Below are 13597 nucleotides of genomic sequence, written 5' to 3' on the forward strand. Positions count from 1 at the left end.
CTTTTGATCGTGACTTGCTAGAATAATGCTGTCTTCGACAAAATTGTTCAATAGACCAAGGGCAACCTTATGATAAATAAATTGAATCGAATTATCTCAGTAGATGGCGCTAGTGTGTATTAAAATTACAGATTAAAAGTTATATTTAGTCCGAATATTTTTATATTCTGATTGTATAGAATATTCGTGTCTTCGGCAAAAATGTTTAATACATCAAGGACTATTGGTATTGACAGTTTATCTGCAAGCTGGCGCTAATAAATACATGTCCGCCCAGCATCCTAGATACCCCGATCGACAAATGTCCTCAAAAAAGGAAACTTCTTCTGAGGTGAATGTCTTGATACAATATATTAACAAACTGTTAACAATACCAATACTTCCTATTTGGTGGGTAATTTACATAAGAATTGCCTCACCAGGTGGCGCAAATGTAGCTGCAAAGATCACCCATAGATGAGACTTTTGAACCATATTCCAAAAATGTAATATACTTTTGTTACGTTGATGTCTCGACTCTATCGAGAGAAAATATTTGGAGTTGATGTCTTCGACGGAATTATTCATATGAATGTAAATTTTCAATTTCAATTAACTCTGATTTGAAATTAATACAGGGAATCTTTCAATGATTCTCCAAAGGTTCCTCCAGGGCTTCATCTAGAAACTAGAAAATGCACTTGGAATCCGCATTTTTTTCCAGAATTTCCTCCCGGGATTCATTCAAGAATTTGTACCAGTAGTGCTCCCGGGATTCCTCTAAGAAATCCTTTGAGGTTCTTCCAGGAACCTCCCGCGTTCCCTACAGGAATTCCTGCTGAGATTCCTCTTGGAATTTCTCCTGGGATTCTTCTAAGATTTTCTCCTAACATTTCCTCAGGAATTCTTACAGGAATTCCATCTGGGATTGCTCTAGGAATGCCTCTCGGGGTTCTTCTAGGAATTTCTCCCGAGATTCTTCTAAAATATGAACTGTACATAACAATTTCATCACTCAATTATGTATCCGTAAGCCTGTCAATTCTATAGTGTCTATATATTTTAGCCTAATGCCTGCCAAAAACTTTGCCGTAGACACCATCTCTGTAAATAATAAGTATTCCGATGTACAACAGATATAAAATGTAAAAAATTGTTCATTAGCACCAGCCTATGTCAAAGTTCCAAATCAAATAAATATTTGGCCTCCCGAACAACACCAACCTTCTAAGTAATCAGAATCCTGAGATATATGAGATACAAAATTTGTATACTCACTAGCGCCCCTTCACCAATCAAACAACTTTGCCGAAGACACCAACTTTATAAGTAATCAGGATCTTGCGATATATGAGATGTTATTTTATCAATAGTCCTGTTCAACGACGCAGGTTGAACTTGCTCGAAGTTGCTGCATCTTGCTCTTACTCATTTGTCATCAAACGGGTAAGAGCGAGATGCAGCAACTTCGAGCAAGTTCAACCTACGTCGTTGAACAGGACTAATGACTAGCTGGCCCGGCAAACTTTGTCTTGCCTGGTTGTGGTGGTTTGAAAACTGTTTAGGTTATTGCAGCACTGCACTCTAGATTGGTTCCATTTTCAATCATGTTGAAATCAGAACGAACTATTTATATTTTCTTACTTTTCCAGTTGATTTTCGTAACTTTTTGTACATATAAACACAGCCACCACCAATACGAACCGAACCGTGCAAGAGTAATGCTCATCGGTTCATCCGTTCTTGAGTTTTGTTGCCTCATAGGAACTTCAAACTCATTTATATATATATATATATATAGATATGTCTGCTTGTCTGTGATGTCTGTTTGGGTTCATTCAAATAATACGTAACGCAAAATTTGACAATTTCAGAACTATCAGAACTCCTCCCTACTCCACGTAACAACTTTTGTGTGGTAAATTTTTTTTTTTATAAAGCGTAACACAGCGCTGGACACTCTCGCTACCCCTAGCGTTACGTAATATTTGAACGAACCCTTTTGAGCTGCCGGACATTTATGTCTTCCCATTTACAGAAGTGTGATTTATTCTTTTGTTATGTGCGTCTTGTCCGCTTGCTTTGGTACGTTACATTCCATTGATAAGGGGCGTTTTGGAATGCTCTCTAGCGCCAACTATCGGATATTTCCTAAAACAAATTGTTCATCACTAGATAGGCCTTGACTTACCGAACATCTTTGCTGAAAACATCAACCTTTTAAAAAAATAAGGATCACGAGATACGCGAGAATATATGTTGGGGTCCAATGGACCCCAGGGTCCCAAAACGGACCTTTTTTTAAGGTATCCTTTTGAGGGTTAATTCGGCTAATGACCCATTCGGCCAATTGGCATTCGGCCATATGGCGTTCGGCCAAACGACATTCGGCTAAATGGTCGGACAGCCACGTGCTGGTCGACCGTCACCATTTTTCGGACGTCAGATGTGAGGTCCTACAGATGTCCGAACCAAGGTGTTTTTAAGTAAGCAGTAAGTGGATGCGGGTAGTGCGGCACACTGCGGGGGGATGAAGGTGACAGCCGACCAGTTTGTTTATGCTGCAGAAAGCTACAGAAGCGTTGCTGCGCCGCATCGGCAACAACATTCTCAACACGGATAACCAATGTTGACATGGCACTCATAAAATGAGTAATATTCCCCCAGGTTTAAAATTTGCTCGTGCCCCCGCATTTTTGTTAATTATGTATACAACGGTGATTTCTTAACCAAAAGAGATTGTTATACCGAAAATATTGCAAAATATTTGCTTAAGTGGATGTACGAGCTTAATTTGCAATCTGTGTAAGTAGGAAACACTCGATGAGTGTCATGGAGTTTGTCCGATTTTAGTACTGAGAAAGTTAATGAAGAATGGTTTCTGTGGGATTGCTACGTTGCTAGCGCTGAAAGTTTTTATGTACAGATGGGTAAATTATTGGTTAAATTTGGAAAAAATCCACAGCTCGGGTGAGATTTGAACTCACGACCCTTATTCGCTAGATAAGTGCTTGCCAACTAAGCTACCGAGCCAATTAATGACCCGGCAACTTAGTTGTCATAAGGTTCAATTCTAATCTCATCGATCTATATCATCTTCCCCTAAACCGCAAATATAACCATCTCTGTTGTACATCGATCAGATACCATTTCTGTCCGTGTCTTGCAGTCGCAAAATTTTAGGCGAAATTATACAGCGTCACATGTTCAAGAGGAAGTGGGATATTTGGCATAAAATCACTTGGCATAAAGACATTTGCCATAATCGAATAGCACCCTTCTTTATTATGCCAAGTGTCTATTATGCCAAATGACCGTTATGCCAAATCTCTTTATGTCAAGTGACCTTATATCAAACGGCCTTATGCCAAAAATTACTTTATGCCAAATTACTTTATGTCACAGACGGGTCTGGTACGTTTGGCATAAGGCCGTTTGGCAGTACTTTATGCCAAATGTCCATTATGCCAAACGTCCTTTATGCCAAATGTCCTTTATGCCAAGTGTCCTTTATGCCAAACGTCCTTATGCCAAATGGCATTATGCCAAACGGCCTTATGCCAAACGTACCAGACCCGTCACAGACACTGTTCAAGAAATAACAGAATAATGCGTTTCAGAAGAGAAACGAATCCACCGCAACAAGACACGGCAGCAAAACAGTGTGATTGTTGAAGCACATGAAAGCATGGATAGGTACGATATGTGGAGTTTTTATGCCACTGTCGACGGCGCGCGACACTAAACTGCGCCAGCGCTCGTCATGTGAAATGACCGAGAAGGAAATTTATTCACAGACAGAAAAATGCTGGCACCCAGGTGGAAGAAGCAGTTCAAAGATTTGTTGAATGGTAACAATGAAGATGCACCAGGAACAGGAATAACATAGTTGATGACCACCATGCAGTGTAACAATCAGCACTGAGACCAAATGAGGCTAAAAAGACGCTTTAGGAGTTGAAAAACAGCAAGGCTGTTGGGAAGGACGAGATCTCGGTCTAATTGCTTAATCATGGCAGCAAGCAATTACCTCAATCAATCCACCATTCTTCTTCCTTGTCGCTCTACGTACCCACTGGAGCTTGGCCTACTTCTCTTCAACTTAGTGTTTTTTGAGCACTTCCACAGTTCTTAATTGAAGAGCGTTATTTGCCTGCATTTGCATAAATTTGTATGTTTGAAGGCAAAGTTCGTTTGATTGACAAATTGAGATACTTTTTGAAAAAAAAATACTCCTTGTTTAGGTAGGATTCGAACCTACGGCTCCGTATCGCTAATCCGGCGCTTTAACCAACTAAGCCACCGAACAAATTACGATTCTGCGGAATAGAAAGTCATAGAGTGGCGCTTCGAATCCAGTTTGACTTTTTATTCCACAAAATCGTAACTTGCCTCTTCAGTGGGAAGAGCCGGCCATTCTCCGTCCAGTGTCCGTGATCGGACAGAGCTTTAAGGAACATGATTCCGAAAGAAGTTTGGATGATCCGATACATCCGTTTAACATACATAGTTGTTTGAGTTTTTTTGTTTTTGTTTTGTGAACCCGTTTTTCAGACAGGAAGTCCATATTTGTTAAAATGTCTATCATAGCCTATCAAAAAACGCTTCAAGGTATATGTATAAGTGGATTAAGATTCACACTTTCGATGGTAAAACATTCCTTACCTCATAGAGTAGATAAGCTTCCTTTTCTTTGTAGTTCTGCAACGCCAAACCTTTCGTAGGGATGGTTGACCGCTTGTGTTCAGCCAGCAGGTTCTCCAACTTGTTGACTTGTTCTTCGTGGGATGCTAGTTGTTCTCGCTAAAAAGGATAGAATCAATAAGTTACATTGAACTCTTCTTATATACCTAATAAGGCGTTCCCACTAGGGTACTCACCAATAGCAGTTTCGTGTGCGTGCAGGGAAGCAACGGCCGCTGGAAACGCTTCTGGCTGCCGACGCCTCCCTCTAGCGGTGGGGCCGAGAACGATGCGCACACAAAGTTGATCGTATCGATCCACGACTGGAGCTCTTTGGAGTCGCTCGTTTGGAAAAGGTACTCGGACTGGTCAGCCGTTTGCAATCGGAAAACGTGCTGCTTTTTGGTATAATCGCTGGCCTTGGTCGCCAGGGCGTGGTGGATGCGGATCGCATTGTGGACGTTGTCCGACATTTGGTTCTTGCGGAAACCGTGCTCGTCCTTGTGAAGGTATAGCACCAAATCGCGGAGCGTACAGTAGAACATCTTCCACGAACGCTTCCCGAAGGGCGCTGTAAAGAAAGCACAACAACCTGCGTCATAGGCGTGACTGCGGAATGGGCGTGGTCGAACAAGTTAGTGGTTTTCAAACCAAACGGGTGCAGATTAGTATTTTAGTGCATGCATATAAAAGTTCTACTGTCTACTGGAAGGTTTTAGTTATAGATTTAGTGATAGTTGGTTGAAGTATTTATCTGGGCAGAAATTTAAGAATAATCCGATAACATCTTTTGTGACATCCAGTCAATTTGTTTGCTTTCTACCCAGGTAGCCATCGAATTCAAAAACCAGGGACCAAGGGGCGGGCATCCAAAATTCTACTGTACACCTCCGATTGGGAGCAGGCAGGCAGGCAGCCTAGATGCCAGCCAATCGCACTCTACTTACTTTTCTTGTAGTTCGTGTCGTAGCAACACTTCCGCATCACGTAACCCTTCTTGTACTCGATGGCCGCCGGCTGGGGAGGATCCAGGAACGGGTTGGGTCCCACCGGAGGACCTTGCAAACTGCCACCCGTGCCACCACCGCTCCCATTTCCGCCCATGGTACCGTCGTTTCGACCTCCGCCAAGCTTCTGCTGGTCCGGCGATTCGTCATCCCTGGCGTGAAGAATAAATAGATAAGTGTCGTATGCTGTACTGCCAACGAGACGCAAAAACTTACAGTGCCCATTCGAGCGGCTGAGTCTTGATGGCCTGGTACAGCTGCTTCAGGATGTCCTTGGGGAAGTTCTCGCCATCGTTCAGTTCGCTCAGATTCTCGATGAATTCCGAGCATGTCATCTTCCGGCCAATGTTTTGCCCGTGCAGGTCCGTGTTGAGTAGCATTATTGCACATGTAAGCGTATGAACGGCATCTAGAAAAATTGAGAAATTCAGAAACCAGCCTAGAATCTGGAATTCAAGCGTCAATTACCTTGCGAATTGAAAGATCCCGGGTTGCAGTCCAGGTATCGTTTGGAGAAATGCACCAGCACCCGTTCGCGTTCCTGCGTTTCACCGGACAGGGAAAACTGCTTCAGGAATAGCCTCAGCGCTTCGTCGAGCGTTAACCGCTCGAAGAGGAAAAACTTAAGGTATTCATCAGCTACGGCACGACTGAAATCGTTGCTGAAATTGAAACGTATAATTATTATCAAACTTTAAGTTATAGGGTTCGCAAAACCTACTTTTTACTGAGATGTCGTGAGACATCGCTCTTCTTAAAGCCCTCTAGATTGTATAAGCGTTTGGCCAGGCGCTCGGCCGATGGAAGATCTACTGCCTTTGGCGAATAATGGAATGAATGTAGCGAATCCACATCGCTACCGTCGTCCGACACCGGTGGCGACGATTCCCGACCGCCACCACCACCGCCGTACATCAGTTGGCCATCCTGTCCGAAGTACATGGTAGGCGTGTCTTCGGTCAGGGTTGCCAGTTCGTCTTCCGAGTCCTTCAGATCGGAATATCGCATACTATCCTGCTGTTGGTTGTACATTTGTTGTTGCTGCATTCCCTTAACCTGTATCACAATCTTATGATCACGGTCACGATCTCGATCGTGCACTCGATGCGTTGTCTCCGAAACCAATATCGTTGAGTCGGAATCACTGGGATCGCTGATCGCCATCGCGGCCAGGTCCCGCGTGCTGAGCAAATCATGCTCATCCTGGTAGTCCGGGCTGGAAATGTTCGACACCGCTTCCGAAACGCTCTGGTCCATGCCGCCCCCTCCGCCGCCGGGACCACTTCCGTTCGGACAGCTGAGGCTCTGTAGGTTACTGTGGGTACCGCTACCGCCCCGGCCCCCCTCGAAGCCACTGTTGCTGTACCCGTTGTGGGTATGATCGTTGGCACCTTTGGATCCACCGGACGACGACATCACAGACGAGGACACGGACGTAGGCGAGGCGGGACTATCGCTGGCCGACCGCTGCGGCGAGGAACTCATCGAGCTGGAGTGCGAAATCGGAGAAGTGATGATGCCCGCCGCCGGTCCGGCCGCACCGTTACTTTGCGACACCGGCGCGTTATACGTCCACACTATTCGGTCGTGATCGGAGCCCTGTAGAAGAGAGAAAAAATATTCTTATTTAGCATTTTTTTTTAAAGTTACTCCATATCGGCCCCGGGTCTGTGTCATTTGGCATAAGGCCGTTTAACATAAGGTCACTTGGCATAAGTCATTTGGCATAATGGACACTTGGCATAATAAAGAAGGGTGCATTTCGGTTATGCCAAATGTCCATTATGCCAAACGACCTTATGACAAATGTCCCGCTCCCGTCCTATTCATAGGACGGATACCCCGAAAGCCCAGTGACCTATTTATGGCAAAGTACTTTTGAAGTGAATATCTTGAAAATTACACAATATTTCAGCGTACTGCCTTCGGAGAAGTTGTTTACAGGAATAATTACAAAAACAAACAATTGACTCACTAGGTGGCGTGAACGGGAGCGGGACATTTGGCAAAAGGTCATTTGGCATAAGATCGTTTGGCATAAGGTCACTTGACATAAAGCCATTCGGCATAATGGACATTTGGCATAATCGAAATACACCCTTCTTTATTATGCCAAGCATCCCTTTTGCCAAATGACTGTTATGCTAAATATCTTTATGCCAAGTGACCTTATTGCAAACGGCCTTATGCCAAATGACATAGACCCAGATAGAAGGAGGAATCCTTGACATTCTATCAGGGTTTCATAAAGGGTTCTTCTTGAGGTTACTCTCGAGAGAGATTACTTCAGAGATTTCTTTATTGATTTTTCCAGGTTTTCATTAGGGATTTCTCCTAAGATTTATTAGGTTTTTTTCGAGGATACTCCCCGGGAATTCTTCAGAAACATTTTTCAGATTTTTTTCATTGATATCTAACGAGTTTTTTTTCGGCTTTTTTTCCGGAATTCCTTCAGCAATTTTTACCGGGATTCTTATCAAGATCCTTTCCGGGATTCTTTGGGGATTTATTCTGGAATTCCTCCAGGATTCCGGCAAAGATTTCTCTAATATTTTTTTTCTGAAATTACGTTGGAAATTCCTCTAGGGATTTCTCCTCGGATGCTTTCCTGGATTTTTTCACGATTTATTCCCAAAATTGCATCAGGGAGTTCTCCAGGATTCTTCCTGCATTTTCTTCCCGGATTGCTTTAGGAATTCTTTCGGGCTTCCTTCCGCGACTCCATCAGGAACTATTTCTAGGATGGCTTCAATGATTTTCCTAGATTTTCTTTAGAGATTTCTGCCGAGATTATTTCAGGGATTCTTTTAAGAATTCTTCCCGGAATTCCTTTAAGAATTGCTCCCGCGATTCTTTCCGGCATTCCTCCCGATTGTCATTTTTGTATTGCCTTGAGGATTTCTCCTGAGATTCCTTCCAGAATTCCTTCTGAGACAATTTAAATGATTTCTCCTGAAATTCTTCAGGGTTCCCTCCATGGATTCCTCTTGGGAATTCTTCCTAGATTTCTCCTGGGATGCCGTCAGCGACTCTTCTAGGATTCTGTCGAGGATTCTTCTAGCATTCTCTCAAGAATTACTTCAGAGTTTGTGTCTGAAATTCCGCTATGAATTCTACCCGGGATTCTTTCATTGATTTCTCCGAGGATTGCTTTACCTCACGTCTCCATTAGTCTGAAATGTCTTGCCATTTTGCTGCCAGAAAGAGAAAACGTAACAGAAATGATCAACACCGCTGCTTTCCATGCAAACAACGAGATAACATTTCTGTCATGACACATCTGTCCAGCAAAATGGCAAGACATTTCTGTCTAGTGGAGACGTCGGGTTAGGGATTTTGCATGAGATTCCTACCGAGATTTGTTTCCACAAATAAGATTGCATCTAGAATTCGTCCTAAATTTTCTACCAGAATTCCTTTAGGGATTTCTCCCAGGCTTTCGTTCCCGAATTCCTCACAGGATTCCTTCGTTTTTACTTCCCGGGTTTGCTTCATTGATTTTTCTGGGTTTCCCAGTAGGGTGGGGCTAATTTCAAAAAATCTCTCGGATATATGGTTTCCCAAGGGGAAAATGATCTACTAGTCGAAATAAGTGAGCTGTACAAAAATGAGCAATTCCGGTGTTGATATTTAGGGGTGGCGCAAAGGGTTCAAGTGAAATTTTTGCTAGAACAAACTTTCAAAAAACATTTCAAATATAATTTTCAAACCTAATTTTTCTAGACTAAATCGGTGATTCTAGAACCCAATTGGGCCAAATTTATGCTCAAAATTGCGATATCTCCACTGGTTTCCGAGATATTTGAAAAAAAATGTCATAATTTGGTACACAGTTAGAAAAAATCACCGACTTCGGTAATGCTTTACCGAAATCTCAATCGTTAAGTTTATTTACAGGAAAAAATCGGTAAAGGTAGCAACTTTTACCGAAGTTCGTTAGAGTTTGACAGATAAACGATAACATTTTACCGAAAATCGTTAATTTTTTAAAGAATTTCGTTAAAATCCATTACCAAACGCTCAGCGGTTGAAATTTCGGTAAAATTACCGAACGCGATTAGCTGTGTATCCAACCCATACTGAAAAACATCTCAGAAACCAGTAGAGATATCGCAATTTTGAGCACAAATTTGGCCCAATTGGGTTCTAGAATAACCGATTTAGCTTAGAAAATTAGGTTTGAAAACTAAATTTGAAATGTTTTTTGAAAGTTTTCTCTAGTAAAAATTTTACCCAAAAATTTGAACCCTTTGCGCCACCCCTAAATATCAACCGAAATCGCTCATTTTTGTACAGCTCACTTATTTCGACTAGTAGATCACTTTCCACTTGGGAAATCATATATCGGAGAGATTTTTTGAAATTAGCCCCACCCTAGTTTCCCAGAATTTATACTGAATCTTTTATAAGATGCTCACGGGATTTCTTTAGTGATTTTCCCGAGATTTCTTCCGACATTCCTTCATTGATTTCTCTCGGTATTCTTTTCGGGATTTATTCCTTGACTTCTTCCGACATTTTTTCGAGTATTTTTCTTGAGATTCATTTAGAAATCATTGGATATGCCTCTCAGGATTTTTTTATGGATTCCTTCAGAGATTCCGGGATTCATTTCAGAATTTCTCCAGGATTTCCGTCAACAATTTCTTCAAGGATTCCGCCAGGAATTCCTTCCAAAATGTCTTCATTGATTCCTCCCTAGATTATTTTATGGATTTCTTTCGGAATTCTTCTAGCGATTTACCCCAGGATTCCTTTCAGGATTCTTTCTAGAATTATTCAGAGATTTATCCTGGCATTTCTTTAGAGATTCCTCCAGCAATTCTTTCTGCAATTCTAGGATTCTTCCTGCATTTTCTTTCAGGATTCCTTCAGGATTTCCAGGATTTCTTTATTGATTTTTTTTCAGGTTTTCTTTATAGTTTTCTTCCGAGATTCATACAGCGATAATTTTGAGGAGTTTTTTCCGGAATTCTTATAGAGAGGCTTTTCCCGGGATTTTCCCATTGTTTTTCCTGGAATTCTTTTATCGATTTCTCCCAGGATTGTTTCCGGTATTTTTTTAAGTATTCCTCCCGACTAGCACTTGAGGATTCCTTCGTAGCTTTCTTCGGAGATTTCTCCTGCAAATCGTGCTGATATTCTTTTAATGCTTTCTCTAGAAATCCTTTGGGTTTCCATTTAGCGTAGTGGTTAAGACTATGGATCGCTAATCCGGAGACGGCGGGTTCGATTCCCGTTCCGGTCGGGAAAATTTTCTCGACTTCCTGGGCATAGTGTATAATTGTCCTTGCCTCACAATTTACAAATTCATGCATTGGCAGGCAAAAAAAGCTCTTCAATTAATAACTGTGGAAGTGATCAAAGAACACTAAGTTGAAGAGAGACTGGCCAAGTTCCAGTGAGAACATCGAGCCAAAAAGAAGAATAAGAAGAAGAAGACGAAATAATTTCGGGAATTCTTCAAGGTTTCCTTCATGGATTCCTCTCAGAGTTCTATTGGAGATCCGTCAGGGATTTCTCCAGGATTTTGACAAGGATTCCTCCAGCTTTCTGACAAGGGTTTCTCCATGATGTTTTTTATTGTTGTGAAATTTCATGTGGAATTACTCCCGATTTCTTCCGGGATTTTTTCAGGAATTCCATAATTCGGCACCAACATTTCAAAAGGGCGTAACTGCATTTACAACCAATGCCTTCTCACAAAGCTTTGGAGCGTATCCCATCCCTCTCGAGCAATCCACTAGCACAAATAGAAAGATAAAATCCTCCTCTTTCGATTAATGGATGTGAATTGCGTGAGATGAATGAAATACGACCCACAGCTCTGTGAGAAGGCATTGGTTGCAAAAGCAGTTACGCCCTTTTGAAATGTTGGTGCCGAATTGATTTCGGGATTTCTTCATTGATTTTTTCCAGGGGTCTCCTGAGATTCATTCAGGGATCCTTTCAAGAGGTTCTTCGCGGAATTTCGTAAGTGATTTTCCCCCTCTTTCAACATTCTTTCGGGTGATGATTAACCTGGGCTTGTTAGGGGAATATCTGTAAATAAAAGAAAATCGGGTTAAGTACGGTTCCTTTGAATTCCACTAAGAATTTGCATCCTTTGACAGATACGTATTTCGACCTCAACTGTAAGGTCGTCTTCAGTGTCTTGTGAGTCGAGTCAAGTACAAGACACTGAAGACGACCTTACAGTTGAGGTCGAAATACGTATCTGTCAAAGGATGCAAATTCTTAGTGGAATTCAAAGGAACCGTACTTAACCCGATTTTCTTTTATTTATTCTTTCGGGTTTTCCTCCCAAGAATCATTAAAAGATTCCTTTGAGGATTATTCCTGGGATTCTTTCCGACATTATTTCAAAGAATTTTACCCATATTCTGTCAGGGATTTTGTTGAAGTTTCTTCTGGATTTCTCCAGGAATCCTCTCGGGAATTCTTTAGGGATTTCCGCATGTTTTTTTTCGGGATTCCTAGCTGAATTTATCCTGGGATTCTTTTCGGGATTTTTTTAGGAGTTCTTGTAGTATTCTTTCATAAGTTGCTTCCGGAATTTCCTTCAGAGATTCCTGCCGTGACTCGTCTGGGACATTTCCAAGGATTCCTTCCTGGATTCTTTTCAGGGTTTCTCCCAGGACTCGTCCTGCTTTTTCTGGGTTTCCTTCAGGAATTTCTTCCGGAATTCTTGGAAGAATTCCTCCCATGGTTTCTTCCGATCTTTCTCCGAGGATATATCTTGGGATTTTTCCTGAGTCTGGATGCCTTCAGATAATTTCACCAGAATTCTTGTGGATTAACCCCAGTTGAGGTTGGAAGGGGTAGTAAGACGAGGGGAAGCGGACTCTTCGATAATGTTACGAGACATGTTTAATGAATGGGAGAATAAGGTACAAAGGACTATAGTCTGCGGGTCTTGAAGCCAGTAGACTTCTCGGACTGGGCTGCATCTATAGTGGTCGTTCGGAAGCCTGACGGAAGAGTACGGATCCATGCCAGTTTTTCATCCGGTTCAAACGACGTCTTCTTGTCCGAACAGTATTCGTAGCCGTTACCTGATTTTATTTATCCCGAAGATGTCGGAATGTCGGTACTTCGGCCATATCTGCTTTTGCAATCACTGCCTTCTTCCAAAGATGTGCACCCTCCCGAGCAATCCACTAGTATAAATAGGAAGGTAAAATTCTCCTCTTTCGTTTAATTTAATGTGTTTTGTGTGAGAAAATGAAATACCAACCACAGCTACAGAAAAGGCATTGGTTGCAAATGCAGTTACGCCCTTTTGAAACGCTGGTGCGAATTATTATCTGAGAGATCCCTCTGCCAATGATTACATGCCGCCACCTCAAGGCCTTCTATCCCCGGTCGAATTTTGAGACATTCTAGAGATATGAAAGTTGCAATACCTTATGGACAAAATCCTTGAAGCTGGAACCAAATGACATTGGAACACGGCTTGCCAAAACTCGCTCGATCGATTCCAGGAGCTTTCGATGTCTCCGCTGATGCTGACGCACTACAATCCCATGTTTGATCAGTATTTCACGCTAGAAACCGACCGTATTCGGATCGAAAGAGGGAATTCCCGTTGATACCGCCAATGGGCCACAGCGCTGGGCGTTAACCGTCCATCTATTCAGTATGTTTCAACCGACAGTTTTGCAAGGTTCATCAGCAACCACAGGCGCTCGGATGGGGAGCTCTTCAAGAAGAGTCCAATGCAGATCTAGTCCTGCGAGAAGTTAGCAGTTCTTCCTTTGAAAAGACGGTTTGTCAGTCATATTGGACTGCCTCACGGTGAGAGGTTGGTCATCCCGTCGAAATACCAGAAGAAAGTTCTCCAAAAGCTGCACAAGGGACATCCCGGCTTTGAAAGAATGAGAACAGTTGCCCGCAGTTGTGAATACTGGCCGGAATTTTCCAGAGCT

At 42.4% G+C, this 13597-nt stretch overlaps 1 protein-coding gene across 6 annotated transcripts in view; it reads right to left on the bottom strand.

Moving 5' to 3' along the window:
* The window catches only part of LOC109402210 (PH and SEC7 domain-containing protein), a 314477-nt gene that overhangs the window by 13535 nt on the left and 287345 nt on the right, over positions 1-13597 (bottom strand). For 5 of the 6 annotated variants that reach the window (XM_062845274.1, XM_062845276.1, XM_062845275.1 and 2 more), the window contains 6 exons: positions 6391-7268; positions 6138-6331; positions 5886-6078; positions 5610-5821; positions 4860-5254; positions 4645-4782 (listed from right to left, as the gene is read on the bottom strand). In XM_062845274.1, coding sequence (XP_062701258.1) covers positions 4645-4782; positions 4860-5254; positions 5610-5821; positions 5886-6078; positions 6138-6331; positions 6391-7268 — 2010 coding nt within the window. The remainder of the gene's footprint in view (positions 1-4644; positions 4783-4859; positions 5255-5609; positions 5822-5885; positions 6079-6137; positions 6332-6390; positions 7269-13597) is intronic. The other variant, XM_062845277.1, reaches the window with a different exon arrangement.

Source organism: Aedes albopictus, chromosome 1, assembly GCF_035046485.1.
Source record: "Aedes albopictus strain Foshan chromosome 1, AalbF5, whole genome shotgun sequence".
Classification (NCBI taxonomy): Eukaryota; Metazoa; Arthropoda; class Insecta; order Diptera; family Culicidae; genus Aedes; species Aedes albopictus.